General features: G+C 49.3%; 4 protein-coding genes across 4 annotated transcripts; 2 read left to right on the forward strand and 2 right to left on the reverse strand.

Moving 5' to 3' along the window:
- Positions 1-569: 569 nt before the first annotated feature.
- Positions 570-1,001, reverse strand: LOC129063777 (histone H2A type 1). Its single transcript, XM_054564843.1, has one exon. It carries the CDS (start codon positions 999-1,001, stop codon positions 609-611), a length of 393 nt encoding a protein of 130 aa, XP_054420818.1. The 3' UTR covers positions 570-608.
- A 321-nt stretch (positions 1,002-1,322) lies between these two features.
- On the forward strand, positions 1,323-1,734 carry LOC129063787 (histone H2B type 1-C/E/F/G/I). Its single transcript, XM_054564855.1, has one exon. The coding sequence runs from the start codon at positions 1,323-1,325 to the stop codon at positions 1,701-1,703; it is 381 nt and encodes a 126-aa protein (XP_054420830.1). The 3' UTR covers positions 1,704-1,734.
- A 2,778-nt stretch (positions 1,735-4,512) lies between these two features.
- Positions 4,513-5,939, reverse strand: LOC129063784 (histone H2B type 1-C/E/F/G/I). Its single transcript, XM_054564851.1, has one exon. The coding sequence runs from the start codon at positions 5,889-5,891 to the stop codon at positions 5,511-5,513; it is 381 nt and encodes a 126-aa protein (XP_054420826.1). The 5' UTR covers positions 5,892-5,939; the 3' UTR covers positions 4,513-5,510.
- Positions 5,940-6,179: 240 nt separating this feature from the next.
- Positions 6,180-6,653, forward strand: LOC129063781 (histone H2A type 1). The gene has a single exon (XM_054564848.1). The coding sequence runs from the start codon at positions 6,227-6,229 to the stop codon at positions 6,617-6,619; it is 393 nt and encodes a 130-aa protein (XP_054420823.1). The 5' UTR covers positions 6,180-6,226; the 3' UTR covers positions 6,620-6,653.
- The last annotated feature ends 8,511 nt before the right edge of the window (positions 6,654-15,164 follow it).

Consider the following 15,164-nt stretch of genomic DNA (forward strand, 5'->3'; position numbering starts at 1 on the left):
ATACCTTTTCTAAGTGATCCAAGAACATTAACTGAAGTACTTTCATTTGCTATTGTAACTACATTAACATAAATTCTCATAAGAAGCACTATGCCTCACGCCATCAAACGAGGTTTGTGTAAAAGTGAAGTTAAAAAATACTCGTTTATAAATGATACAAAAAGGTTATTTCGTGCCCTTTTAAAAATACACTGAAAGCCTGTGGAGAAGCCCTGGCCAAAAGACACGACTCTGGGCATGTTTCCTGCTTTCTTTACAATCGTCTGGGGCCAAATGGAGCTGGAGAAAATGGGTCCCACTAGAGTGCAAGGCAAGTCGGCAGGAGGCTGAGCAGTGGCTCTGCTGCAGCTGCTCACTACAGGGTTTGCATGTAAACAACCATCTTAAAGCCTCTGTGCTTTTTATTTGGCTGCTAACTTTCCCTTTCATTGTACTTTTCAACTGGCTGGTTAATTTCGGGATTATGGGGTTATTTGTTAACAAGTGCAGTATCATTTTAAAGCAGCTCCTTGAAGGAAAAAATGCAAGCCCTTTTGGTGAGAAGGTGGGTGGCTCTGAAAAGAGCCTTTGGTTTCAAGTGCCGAGTGGCCGCCCCGCGCTGCAGGCTTTTACTTGCCCTTGGCCTTGTGGTGGCTCTCGGTCTTCTTGGGCAGCAGCACGGCCTGGATGTTGGGCAGGACGCCGCCCTGCGCGATGGTCACCTTGCCCAGCAGCTTGTTGAGCTCCTCGTCGTTGCGGATGGCCAGCTGCAGGTGGCGCGGGATGATGCGCGTCTTCTTGTTGTCGCGGGCCGCGTTGCCCGCCAGCTCCAGGATCTCGGCCGTCAGGTACTCCAGCACGGCCGCCAGGTACACGGGCGCGCCGGCCCCGACGCGCTCGGCGTAGTTGCCCTTGCGCAGCAGGCGGTGCACGCGCCCCACCGGGAACTGGAGGCCGGCCCGCGACGAGCGCGTCTTGGCCTTGGCGCGCGCCTTGCCGCCCTGCTTCCCGCGTCCAGACATGACTCGCTCAGGATGTCTACACTTAACAGATAACGCAGTGATCAATGCCGCAAATGGAACTTTTATGGTCGTTTTTGGGCGCGAAAATTGAGATCTTTTATTGGTCAATACTATAGCTTCAATTCAACAAATCACAATGCACGTTTCTGATTCCTCCGTTCTGATTGGAGAGAGGCAATTCTTATGACGTCACTGTGAATACTCACCAATCAGACAAAAGACTATAGTTTAGTACCTTATTTGCATACCGGGTTCTATATAAAAAGGACCTGTTGTAGTGTGCTCTGCTTTTCCTCTTTTACTTTCGCTTTACCCGTAATCATGCCCGAACCAGCCAAGTCCGCGCCCGCCCCGAAGAAGGGCTCCAAGAAGGCGGTGACCAAGGCGCAGAAGAAGGACGGCAAGAAGCGCAAGCGCAGCCGCAAGGAGAGCTACTCGGTGTACGTGTACAAGGTGCTGAAGCAGGTGCACCCGGACACGGGCATCTCGTCCAAGGCCATGGGCATCATGAACTCGTTCGTCAACGACATCTTCGAGCGCATCGCGGGCGAGGCGTCGCGCCTGGCGCACTACAACAAGCGCTCGACCATCACGTCGCGGGAGATCCAGACGGCCGTGCGCCTGCTGCTGCCCGGCGAGCTGGCCAAGCACGCCGTGTCCGAGGGCACCAAGGCCGTCACCAAGTACACCAGCTCCAAGTAGACCCGCAGGGAAGCCGCTTGGACTCCTGAACCCCAAAGGCTCTTTTCAGAGCCACTCACGTTTTCATGTAAAGAGTTGCGCACGGGCATAGCCTTAAGTGATCATCGGTGCCCACACCACCGATGGCGTCATAGACTTTGCGAGCGGTAGAGTCAGTCTCTTTCCACAGTGTTCCCGTATCACGGGGGTCTGAGGAGTGTAAGAGAGCACAAACCAGGGGGCTGTTTTTCTAATCCTTGGAGCTTGTTTTTAAACATTTGTAAAGGGGCTTTGAGGGACTGTAGGCTGCTTCACTGATGATTTGGTCTGTTTTCATTCAGCGTCATCCCTTAGCGCCTTTCCGGCGCGCAGCAACTTGGGAAAATCCTGCTCTATAAACGGGATGTCCTCTAGGTGTCGCTGCGGTTCTCCGCCCGCGTTCTCTTAGGCAGTCCAATTGCTTCCCTTCCGCCCTTTGCCCGAGGCCGTTAGAGTCCTGGCTGAGGGTTTTATCTAAGTGCCCTTGGCACCGAACCTCAAAGGGTCTTTTCATCAAGTGTTGAATGCGTTGCTCTTCCCTTAAACACCATGTGACACCCAGATTTAATGAGCCATCCTCCAGGGGAAAAAGGCAGCTATAGGGAAGCCAGTGTATGGACTCAGTAATATAGGCCTCTCTCCCTGCCTCAGGGACTTCCTGGAGCTCTGTGTTTTCTGTGGTAAACGGGCCGCAGGTGTGCACACAAGAGTTCGTTTGCAGTCACTCCTAGTCAAGGCTTGCCGGTCTGGAAGGGGGGAATGACGAGGGAGCTCTCCTTCCTGTCTCACCTCCTGCTGCAAGGCTCAGATCCCTACCCAGCTGCGGCCTTGCCCCCCAGTCGGGATCTGCACTTCCAGCATCAGCTCGAGAAGCGCCCCTCTCCCGAGTTCTGAGCCTTACCTCTTCCAGGCTCCCCTCAATTTCTAGGGTGTGATCACGTTTGTGTGCGTGTGCGCGTGTGCTCTGAACCCTGCTTCCTCCGGTGACTCCGGAACAACAGCTCTACTTTTGCCTTTCAACATTCCAACACCCACATAACGTTTATTAAATTATCTTTGTAAAACTAACCAGTAGTGTCTTCTGGGTTTTTTGTTTGTTTCCGCATGGACGCTGGGGCGCCAAGCGTCCCTTGATCGAAAAAGGTATGTCTGCTGCTTAAAGAGCCAGCTTACGGGGCCTCAACTTCGTGCACCTTGATGACCATATGGGCCCTTTTGCTTGCTCTCCAGGAAGGCGCAGCCTCAGGAGCGTTTGCCATCGTCAGCTTCCCAGGGAGGTAGAGCGTTTATTCCAGCAGAGCAAAGTGCAGGCTGCAGGCGCCTGCGGCTCAGTCTCCCAGCCTAACCAAGCCCTCCTTTTTGGCTGATCCGCAACACACGAAAGAGGAATTGGGATTCACCAAGGAAAAAGGAGTAGCCTCGTGGTAGGGAGAGGAGAAAATCTCTGCAAGGCTACTTCCTAAAGTGTTAACAAATATATAGATTTCCATAAAAGTGATTTTGAATTCTATGTCGACACCTTTGAAAGATCATAGCATCAGAAGACATCGGCTGGAATTTGAGTTCTGCCAGCTGAGCACACGTGGTTCTCACACTCTCTGTCTCTTATTTACAAAATGAGAATGTTACTAAAATCAACTTTTTTGGATAGTTTTGTTAATACACGGATAGTAATTACAATAAATATAAGTACTTTAGGGATATGTAGAATTCCTGAAGTTGTTTATGGACATCTCATCATTACTCCTATACATTAGCAATCATTGAGGCCAGCTTTTTAAAGTAGCAGTATAATCACAAGTAATAATAATAATGCAGCGGGTAAATGCTTATCCGTCACATTAGACTTTCTGTTGTTATAGTCAGACATTGCAGACACTAGCAAAAAAGAGGTAATGTAAATTGCAACTGTTAAAATTAAAGCAGTTACGAAATTATGTGGGCCTGAAACATTTAGAAATAATTTACTGGCACCTACAGTGATTTTGATCATATTTACACATTTAAATTTAAATATATAGTTATGATATTTAAAACATCACTGAATACATTAGGTAATAGTTCTTCATTACATGTAAGTGCATTAGTTTTCTCTTGCTGGCCGAATAAGTTACGAACGCGGTGAAACACACCCTCGGAAATTTTCAGGACTTTGATCAGCATTTGAACAAGCATCGCACTGAGGTCCAGTCCAGGTGTCAGTAGGCTGCGTCCCTCTCTGGGGCTCTGACGGGCAATCGGCTCGCTCACCACTCCCAGCTCTGGGAGGCCACCCGCCCTCCGTAGCTCAAGGCCCCTGGCTTGGGTTTTGAAAGCCAACAGTCTCTGGCCCAAGCATCCCCGCTCGTTCTGTGTTCTGATCCCGTCTTTCACTGTGAGGGCCTTTCTGATTACATTGGCTTCACTTGGGTAATCTCCCTATTTTAAATCCAAGTGATTACCCACTTTGATTTCAGCTGCAATTTAATTGCCTTTGTAATGCAATCTAACATAGCACAGATTTAGTTCAGAGGTTAGTAGGTAGACTAATTGGGGCGACATTATTCTGCCTAGCACACGAGATATAGTATATTTAGAGTCTGAAAGAGAGGCACATGCAGTTCTCTCCCCGCTGAGGGAAGGGGGGAGAGGCACATGCTGGTGAGTTGTCCTAGATGTCAGAGGGCGCCCAGCTAGACCGGTTTAAGAGTTTCCTTAGGGGACCAAGGAAGGCAAAAACTGTTTTTAATAACTCTCATAGACTACAGCTATTTTTCTATTTTTTATTTTTACATTTTTTTTGCTTCTGTACTTTTGTTTGAATGTTTATATACTCATTGCTTATGTTGTTTCCACATGTGCACATATATGTGCTGTGTAAAGTGGGAAATTAAAGAAAAAAATACAAGAATATATGGAATAGTATGACTGTTTTCAAACCTGATTTGAAACCCTAAGAGTATGTTGTAGGTACATTTGTTCCCTTTATTCCACATGGGATTCCATACATGGCAACTTACAACCTTAAGTTTGTAATCATAAATACTAAGTGTAAATTTTCATTACATTTGTCTACAGAGGGCAGGAGGGTGGGGGGGTAACAACTAACAAAACATTTTTTCCATTTAAAAAGTAAAATGTTTGCTGACTAAGATAAAAATACACTGACATAAATTCAACCCTATAAAAAATTAACATAACTTAAAGGAAAGACACAAAGGGTCACTACTTCCTGCACTTTCCATACCACAGGCTGTAACATGATATACACCTACATACGCAGCCTTCGAAAAGACATGGGAATTTTTTCATTAAAATTAAGGGGCTCTATCCTGGAACCTTCAAGTGCCTTCCCAACTGTAATGCACATTAACTGTCCAGCTCCCATTCTGTTTAGAAATTACTTTGCTTTAAGCAAATACACCCACTAGACATGTGCAAGGCCGTTACAATTGAAGTGGAATTAGAAAACCCTCTCTTACCACTAAGGGGTATTATTAGAAAACTGAAGTTCTCTTCCCTTTTCTTGGAACAATGTAAGGCGCAGGACATCACAGCAGTAGAAACAGCACGGCACCACCGTAGCCAGCTTTGCAGCGGAATGAGGGATGAAGCAAGAAACTAGCCTAGGACCAGGACACCTATGTCTCTGTCAACCAACGTCTGTGCTCAAGGTGCTGCTCCCGGACAGCAGCAGAACACTTCCAGCATAAACCAAGCAGCCCCAGGAAGTGAAGTCCTTACAACTCTTACTCTGGAAAAGTGGGTGGCTCTGAAAAGAGCCTTTGGGTTTGCAGAGGCTGAAGCGCATCACTTGGAGCTGGTGTACTTGGTGACGGCCTTGGTGCCCTCGGACACGGCGTGCTTGGCCAGCTCGCCGGGCAGCAGCAGGCGCACGGCCGTCTGGATCTCCCGCGACGTGATGGTCGAGCGCTTGTTGTAGTGCGCCAGGCGCGACGCCTCGCCCGCGATGCGCTCGAAGATGTCGTTGACGAACGAGTTCATGATGCCCATGGCCTTGGACGAGATGCCCGTGTCCGGGTGCACCTGCTTCAGCACCTTGTACACGTACACCGAGTAGCTCTCCTTGCGGCTGCGCTTGCGCTTCTTGCCGTCCTTCTTCTGCGCCTTGGTCACCGCCTTCTTGGAGCCCTTCTTCGGGGCGGGCGCGGACTTGGCCGGTTCAGGCATCTCAGTTGAAAAAGGAAACAAAGAGAGGAGAAAAAAGGAAGTTGTAAAATGTCCGCCGAGGTCTACAGTGTCTTCTTTTATAGAGGCTTTATGCAAATAAGGTACTAAAGAATTTCCAGATCTGATTTGATAATGTGTCAGTGACGAGCATATGTAAATTTAATTGCATCACATCATCTTTCTTATTGGTTGAAGATGTCACACCTGATTTTTAACCAATCCTATCTCGCGTTTAGCAATTCCACCCAGCACTATAACTGGCGTCCTGTTGCTCCCGCCAGTACACTTCTTTTATTGTTTTTTCTGCGGCTCTTCTCCTTGTGCTACGAGTTAGCATGTCTGGACGCGGGAAGCAGGGCGGCAAGGCGCGCGCCAAGGCCAAGACGCGCTCGTCGCGGGCCGGACTCCAGTTCCCGGTGGGGCGCGTGCACCGCCTGCTGCGCAAGGGCAACTACGCCGAGCGCGTCGGGGCCGGCGCGCCCGTGTACCTGGCGGCCGTGCTGGAGTACCTGACGGCCGAGATCCTGGAGCTGGCGGGCAACGCGGCCCGCGACAACAAGAAGACGCGCATCATCCCGCGCCACCTGCAGCTGGCCATCCGCAACGACGAGGAGCTCAACAAGCTGCTGGGCAAGGTGACCATCGCGCAGGGCGGCGTCCTGCCCAACATCCAGGCCGTGCTGCTGCCCAAGAAGACCGAGAGCCACCACAAGGCCAAGGGCAAGTAAAAGCCTGCAGCGCGGGGCGGCCACTCGGCACTTGAAACCAAAGGCTCTTTTCAGAGCCACCCACCTTCTCACCAAAAGGGCTTGCATAACCGTCGCCGTCATTTCTCCACCTACAAGTAGGTGGCGGTATGAAAACCCCCAGGACCTGCAAGTACCCACTTGAAATCTGCAATAAAAAAGAACTTGCTGCAGCCCCGTAAAACAGGCACACAGATACTTTGTATCCTGTAATGAAGGGGGTCGAGCAGCAGCCCTCAGGCTTGGAAGTGAAGCGCTTAGCGCTCTCAGTCCCCGGTAGGGAAATAGCACCACCCACTTCCCTTGAAAAGCCAAAATGCTGTTATCTGCGTGTGTCCTTTTTTTCAATTCTAGGGTTTTACGTGTTATCACAAAGAGTCAGTTCAGTCAGCGTTGTAAGCCGTTGCTCACACTTTATACACCAAGAAATTCCAAAAACTGATGAAACGGGCCTTCTGGCCCCTCCTTTACTGAGGGTAGATGCAGCTCTAGGCCAGAAGTTCTGACTTGTGGCCACGTGGGAGACATCAGGGAGGAACTGAGACCACGCCTCAGCGTGTTCAAATTGTTTTGTGAGTATGTGCACTGTAGACGCGCGCGCGCGCGCGCACGCACACACACACACACACACACACACACACACATAATCATATGCACCCTGTATATTCAAGGAAACCTGCTCTCAGGAAGCCTAAAATATGAATAAAAGAAATAACAGAACTGAGGAGAAAGGAGTGATAACTGACCAATTGCATGTGTGGGTGGCCTTTTAAATGTTGCTGATGGTGCTTCGATGACGATTTTTTAGTTTGTGTCTTTTCAGAAAACAAGAAATGAAGTGCACAGAAACCAACACTAAATGAAACCTCGTATTTATGGACTTACTTTAAAGTGGTGTATAAACTAAAAAAAAAAAAAAAGTGTATTTTATTTCAACTGTTAGTGGAAATCTAATCGTATTTCTCCAGAAAGCAAACAAAAGCAAGCGGGTCACAGTGTGGGACCTACGAACCAGACCGATCTGCTCTTAGCGCATAAGCTCATAAGCCAGCTTTTCTCTGTGGCCTCCTGGCTTAGGCCACGGCAGCTGTTAGCCCTGAACAGAAGGCCGTGCACAAAATCATAAGTAATGAGCAGCCTTATACACTTACGTAATGCAAAAGCGATGTCCTTGTAATCAGTGGATTCCACGTGGTGGAAATTAAGTGAAAGGAGCCTTTTAAGGAGCACCTAACTCACCAGCTAGGCCTTCGTAGCCTATAAAGCAAACACAGACCTGACTTACTTCACATAGAGAAACTGGTCTTCCTGCCGTTACCAAAAGACAATTAACAAAATGTAAAATTCAAAGTAATGTACCAAGCCTCAAAAATCTTGTAAATATTTCTAATATATAATTTCTTGTTACGGGAACCATCAGAAAGATAAGCTTAGCTCAGAAGAGCATAGGAGATCATCAAGACTTTATCTACAGGAACATGAAGGAAAACAGGTCAGCCACTCCAAAATACGCATCTTTGACATAAAAAAAAAAATATTTCGAGCAGAAAGCAGTGAAGAAGATGAAGTTGCAGAAGAGGCTCTCTCTTCCCTCTCCTCTTCTGCTTTAAGTCAGAATATAAATTCCAGGAACCACCGAGCCTTCCCAGTGACCCTCATGCGGCCCACAGGTACAGGAGGAACCGGCAAACAGAGCTGAGTCGCGCCCTGCTCCTGGGTACTCTACCTTCCCAGTTGCCACGCCTCGAAGCCTAAAACTGCTGCTTCGTTTGTCCTGCTATCTCTCTATGAACCGGCTTTACTTGGTTGAAGATGGTGTACACACTGAAGCTTAGGTCCCGGCCAGAGAGCTCAGCTGGTTAGAGCGTCCTCCACAGGCCAAGCTGGTGAGGGCACACACAAGAATCCAGCGAAGAATACACAAATAAGTGGAAAAACAAGCTGATCTCTCTCTCTTTCACTCTAATTAATCAATAAAATAAACTGAAGAGCTAAGCCCGCTCTATGAATTACTCTTTCCCAGGTCTCTCCCATGTATATGAAATATACCTGTTAATAAACTTTCTTTTTTTTTTCTCTTGCTGAGTGTTACATGTTCACAGTCCCCAAGTCAAGAACCAACATGGATAGAATTTTCCACCCCTACAAAAGAAAGAAGATTGACATAAAATCAAGAGAGTAAATTTAGATTAAAAAGTGTTATTGTTCCATGACATGGTTGTAGCATAATCTTTAGATTGTGTTTTGTGCTGTTTGATAGGACCACCATCTCAAGGTGGGGGTGGTTCTTACTAAATGCCATTCTTGCTGAATGTTAAAATGGTGCACACATTTTGCAGACCTGGCTGTATAGGGAGGCGCTTGACCGGAACCCAACTGGCTAGGTGTAGCCAATGGAAAGAAGAAATCAACACGTAATGACCCAGATAGTGTATATAAGCTGTGACGAAGCTTCTCTTCAGGGACGCAGAGCTCTGGAAGCAAATCCCTGTGCTCTTCAAGTGCAGCCAGTGAGTACAATGGCCTTGTGACAGTCATGTCTTGTTCTTGAATAAACAAAGTGGCGAACCCCCGGGATAGAGATCATTTCATCTCTTATGGGCGCAAATCATAACGTTCTCAAGTATCCTACAAATTAACATCTAAATTCACAGAGAGTGCGCTCTACAAAAGAGAGAAACCGAAGCACACCCCTCAAGCACACTGAAAAAACCCTCGGGCAGGCCTTTCCGGCTACCATTTCATATAACAATGAAAGGATATTCACTGACCCCTTTACCTGCATTCAATATTCAGATACTTCTTAGCAGGCTTCGGAGCTGCCCCGCAGTGACCAGCGGTTTCTCCTGGTGCTCAGGGAGCCTGAGCCTGCTGGGGAGCCGGCTTTCGGGTCTAAATGTTCTGCCTTCCTGGGTGGGGTTTACCAGTGCTGATCTGCGAGGCTTTGAGGGAAAGGCGCTCGGGGCCCCAGGCGGGAAGAGGAAGGGGAGAGGACCAGCAAGGCTCCTTAGACCCTCCACCTCCAGGCAAGTCAAAGTCACCTGAAGTCTCCCACTCTCCTACTTTCAGAAGGTAAAATCATGATTCACTAACTAAATAGAAAATGAACACATCTCGAAGAGTTTATTTCACTCATCAACAGGGTAATTCTATGATAGATTCAAAAAACATTTAACAAATGAGGGTATTTATAGGAAATTTAACTAAGAAATGTTAGAATAGTATTATTGAATTAGATAAAACAAAATTAATGTCCATAAGGTTATAAATCTTTGGAGCTATATCTATTGACTGGACAGAAGTTATTTGTATCTCTACCAAATAAAACCCAGTAAGTTAACAAGTAACCTCACTAAGTTTGGTACCTTTAATCAATAGTCAAGAGTGAGATGATCAAAGTTCATTTTCATAGGATCCTTGTGTGGCCTTTACCTTTTATGATATTGGACAACTTGGCTTATCTTTTTCCTTACTTTCAAGTTTCAGACAATTTTCTTACCGTGTGAAACCTTGCTTGGAAAAACAAAACAAAAAAACAAAAACAGAGCTTGCAAGAAAAAAATCTCTATAAAACTTTACCATATAAATCCTTGACGCTCTTATCTCACTCATTAACCAGATAATAGAAAATTTAACTTTTTATTCTTTCCAGACTCCAATGTAGCTGACGTGATTTTGTCTCTGTCTCTCTTTTTCTTCACCTACCTTCCATAAATGATCAATTGTTTCCTGCACTTCCTTCTTTTTATGAAATGCTTTGGTACTTTCCCTAAATAATCCCTTCTTTTTCACACTTCTGGAATGCACATTCTGTTGTACAGAAGCTTAAGCTCCTTTGGATAATAATTCCTTCAATAATCAGTTTTTACTGCTTACTCTCAAAAAACAAGTGCTTGGGGAAAAAATTATTGGGAAAAAATTATTAGCCATGGATGTTTCAGGTGGCCTCCACCTCCTCCTATCCTGCCTGCGAAGAGCTCTGAGGCCGGCAGTTTCTCCGGCATCCATCTTTTCTTGCAGAACGCGCCGGCCCAAAATGTGCCCCTTTGGCGTGTGGGCTATTTTGAGCTAAAGTCAATCGAGATCCAACAGAACCAATAAAAGTTTTTGCCTCTCCTTCATCCACCTGGAGGAGTTTAAATGAGGGGCCTGTCGCGGAAGGAGAACTTTTGTGACAGGTAGTTTTTATCTGCACGACCTAGGACCGAGCGAAGCGCCGATTACCAAACTCCTGCTGCGCCCCAACCCTGACACTCTGGGCCGGCGGGCTGTTCCTCCGCGCAGGGCTCTCACCAGGCCTCACGCGCCCCGCGGCCCTTGGGGCCCGGGCTTTTATGAGGTTTCTGTTGTGCAAAATTAGCTTTTCTTCTCTTCACCTGCCTTATGTCCATTTGATTATGAGAGCAGCTCAATAATCCGGAAAGAGAGGAAAAAGTTTGCCCTCCCCTACGCCTTGATGAGTCATGTTTTATCTGACAAGCCTTCTTTTGTTTGCTGAAATAACTTTAGTTTTTCAAAGAGTGCTTCCCAGTAGTTTGAGGCCAGTCTCTGTAACTGGGTTTCTTAGAAACACGGTGTCTGCCTGTCCACTGTATTCCAAAGGCCGTGACAGCAAGCTTGGCCGGAGATCAGGAAACAGAGAGGGGAAGGAAGGTCTGGGGCTAGAGAGCGTTGCGAGCCCCAGGCGTGATTCCAGATTCTCCGTAACCGCCTTTTGAGAAGTAAAAGGGCGCAATTATTTTAATAATAAGTTGTATTCAGCCCTGGCGGGGGGCTCAGTTGGTTGGAGCATCGTCCCATGCACAGAAAGGCTGCAGGTTTGCTCCCCAGTGGGGGCGCGCGAGAGGCAGCCAGGCACTGATCTTTCTCTCCCTCTCTTCCTACTTCCCTACCCCCCTCTCTAAAAACAAATAAATAAAACCTTTAAAAATAAAGATAAAATAAAAGTTTAAAAGCATAGAAAATTTAAGTTTTGGTTCCTCAACTTCAGCCGCATTTCGAAGGCTCCCAAGCGGGCCTGGCTGCTCTGCGACAGCGCCGCCCCCCGGGCGTGCGTCTGGGGCGCAGGTGTGGGCGTCGGGACCGGTGGCTCAATCCCGGAACGACGGGTGGGGCGGAAGTACGTTTACAGCTGATCGTATGAAAAAACACTGGTGAGTAAAAATAATAAACTCTGTATGTAAATTTAAATGTTATATAAATTTGGCACTGACTTCAAAAATCAAAACTTTGCTTTTGATACAGAGCTATGGACATTATGAAAGAAACACACACAGAAGTCCAGACTGCAATATACACGATTGAGAGATGCAAGGATGTTGGGGAGAAAATCAGTCCATGGAGCATTAAGATTAACTCCCTGAGGAAATTCCAGTTTCCCATGTAAGAAAGGTCCAAACCTGGAAAGAACGGTACAGCATGTCATGCTGGGAAGCAAGTTCTCAAAAGCTCTGAGATCAACAGCTTTGCAGTTTGCTTGGGGTTTTTGTTTGTTTTGTTTTTTTTAAATGGATTTGGAACTAAGGAAGACGCGTAAAGATGGAAGAGAACAAGGCAGAGATTGGAGTAGAAAACAGTTAACACTGTGTGTTCGGAGGGCGGTACAACCTCAAGGGGAGCGGGGTAAAGAGCAGGGGCTGTTTGGAGGCGCGGTGACCCCTACACACAGGAACAGAGCCGAGGCCTTGCTAGGACAGCGAGAGCCTTTTACTAAGGAAGCAACATGCGGGGACGTGTCTTCCCACCCGGCCCGCCCAGCGAGAAGCTTCTGAGCAGATCACCCTAGGAGGTTATTTCCATAGAACCCCCCTTTTTCCTCCTCATTGATTATATTGAATATTTGACCCAAAATGTTCCTTTCCATTGTCAAAGCAACACCTTTGTGGTGTTGACATGAACATTTCTGTTCTACAGATGAAACTAAAGGGAAGATGAGAGAGGCCAGAGCACGGAACAGGGCCCGGCCCCCCACGCGGGCGACGGGAGCGCTGAGCCCAGACAGGGGGCCAGGCCCCAGGACCGGCAGCCAGAGGCGGGCGTCCGCTCCTTCCCCGACCCTGCAGCCGCCTCCCAGCGTCGCGATTTACCTTCGTGTGAAGGGTGCGAAGGCTGCCTCTCCAGCCCCAGAGAAGCCTGGGACGCGCTTCCACGTCAGGTGGGCGTTCAAAATACGACAAATGTGTAATTTCAACCGACCCTCCCCCACGGTAAGGATCCTCATAATTTAAACTAAAAAAAAAAAAAAAAATTAGTTTTATATAGGTACAATTATTTCAGTATCTTGATGCACAGCAGAATTGCTTTAACTGTCCTTACACAGGCATTTTAAATAAGGCCAGGGAAGGAGGACGGACACACAAAGGCCACTTTCTCTCCGTCGGCCCCGCCCCGCAGCTCCGGATGCACAGGCGGCCGGACCGGTCCCGGCCCCGCCCGCCCGCCGGCCCTCACCCTCGCTTTGCAGTGCAGAAAAGGCCCGCGCAGCGCTAGAAACAAGAATTTGAGCTTTCTTTCAGCGGAGCTGCCCTGCTAGTGCGCTGCTTCTCCGCGGTAACCATGTCTGGTCACAGCCAAGGCGGGAAGGGCCTCGGGAAGGGCGGCGCCAAGCGCCACCGCAAGGTGCTGCGCGACAGCTCTCGCCACCTGATCTGGCCTCCACCAAAGGCCCTTTTCAGGGCCGCCCACTCCCTCTCGGGAAGAGCTGTGCGCGCCTTTCGCGCTCTGGTGGTCCTGCAAACGGCGTATTGGATTTGATGGCAGCGGGGTCTTAACCTTTAGTAGTAGCCACAGACAGGGTGGTGGCCCACCCATGACAGGCCTCAGTCAGTGCGCAGGGACCCGTGAGCTGGGCACCTCGGCCCATGGGGAGGGAACCGGCGCTTCTGGGGGGAAGCCAGGTGGAATTAGAAAGCAAATGGGGGCGAGGGATGGAGTATTGGGGGGGTGAATAGGCAGGAATGAGCAAACCGGTGGAGTCCTACCAATTTTCGGATCCCTTCCCCATGGGGACAGAAGGCTCTGAGTCCCCAGCCCCGTCCCTGAGGGGACCCGCCGACGCCTTTCCCGGCACAAGGGGCAGCCGCAGGCCGCGGTCAGAGAGGAGCGGTTTCCAGCACCGCCGAGCTCGTTCTGAGTCTGGGTGTTCAGCGACTCCACAAAGGAGGAGCCCGCGAGGGGGCCGCGGCCTGCGGGGAACCTCACCGATTAAAGCATGACTTGAGGGCAGAAGGCTGGGTATTAATTCCTCCTGTATTTGCCCCAGGCGACGGCAAAAAAAGTCCACAAACTCTGAACTCAACCCGCCCCCGCCCCCCAGCGCCACCACATCCCAGGCCCCGGCTGTCGCCCCCACCCCTCAGCCGCAGGGGGCCAGCGGCTTTAAGTGGAGCTGGGCTTGGGCCTTTGCATCCCCAGGCAGCCCAGCCGAGCCCGAGCCCGCAGCCTACGGTCCTCCTGGACCAGGCCAAGGGGCCGGGCTCTCACCCCGAGTCCGGCTCTCTCGCGCCCAAGGCGGCACTGGGGTCTGTGAAGGGGGAGCCCCTCCTTCCACCCGCACCTCCACCGTCCTGCTGTGAATGAGGTTTTCCTCGTTTTTTATTATGGATAATTCAAACACTGGTTATCAAAAGTTATTTTTAAGAATTTAGTTCTATTTATAAAAGCTCAAGAGACTTGTAAAAGGCCCGACGGCCCAACGACGTCCAGGTTCAATATAAGACCATTCTGGGCCGGCACCTGCCAGCATCTCCGTGACTCCGGCTTCAGCCTGATCCTTGTTAACCGAACACCTGGAACACTCTCCTGGGTGGGTCGCGGCGGCTTCCCAGACCCCGGTGTCTTTCGGCCACGGCCGTCAGTTCCTGAGCAATGACAGCTGCCATGCCTGAAATAATCCCGAAAGGTCTGCGGATCCGCCGTGAGGTCCCTTCTCCATCACTCCTCGGAGCCAAGGCCCGTGACAGTGGCCCTGAGCAGCCGCTGGGGCCGCGCGTGCGGCCTGCGGAGGTGGCGTCAAACGCGGCTTGTCCAGATTGGAGACCAGCGAACACCCCTCAAAAGGAAACACCTGAAAGGGTTTTCAAAGTGTGTCCTCAGACTGAGAGGCCAGACAATTTAACAAACTGTGTCTTTGGGGAAAGTGCTGGCGGCTGCTTACGACACAAACTCAGTGGCCGGGCCAGCCTGCTGCGGGGCTCCCGACGCAGGAGGAGACGCTGCAGGAGGAGACGCTGCACCAGCAGCCGCAGCCGCGTGAGGTTCCTGAGCTCAGCGGAGGCCCAGCTAGAGATGAGTGGAAACAATGTAAATCGTCGTTAGATGAGACCAGATACATATTGTCTACATCCATAAAATGGTGCCTTACCTCTGTCTGCTGTAACAAATACCAGGGATTGGTTGGCTTAAAACGACAGACTATTTTTCACAGCCCTGGAGCCTGGGATGTCCACCTAGGTGACAAAGATTCAGGCAGATTCGGTGTCTGCTGAGGGCCCGGTTCCTGGTTCATGGACTGCTGTCCTCACTGTGC

This window comes from Pteronotus mesoamericanus, unplaced genomic scaffold (assembly GCF_021234165.1).
Source record: "Pteronotus mesoamericanus isolate MK-2021 breed Mesoamerican mustached bat unplaced genomic scaffold, CSHL_Meso_final scaffold_99, whole genome shotgun sequence".
Taxonomy (NCBI): Eukaryota; Metazoa; Chordata; class Mammalia; order Chiroptera; family Mormoopidae; genus Pteronotus; species Pteronotus mesoamericanus.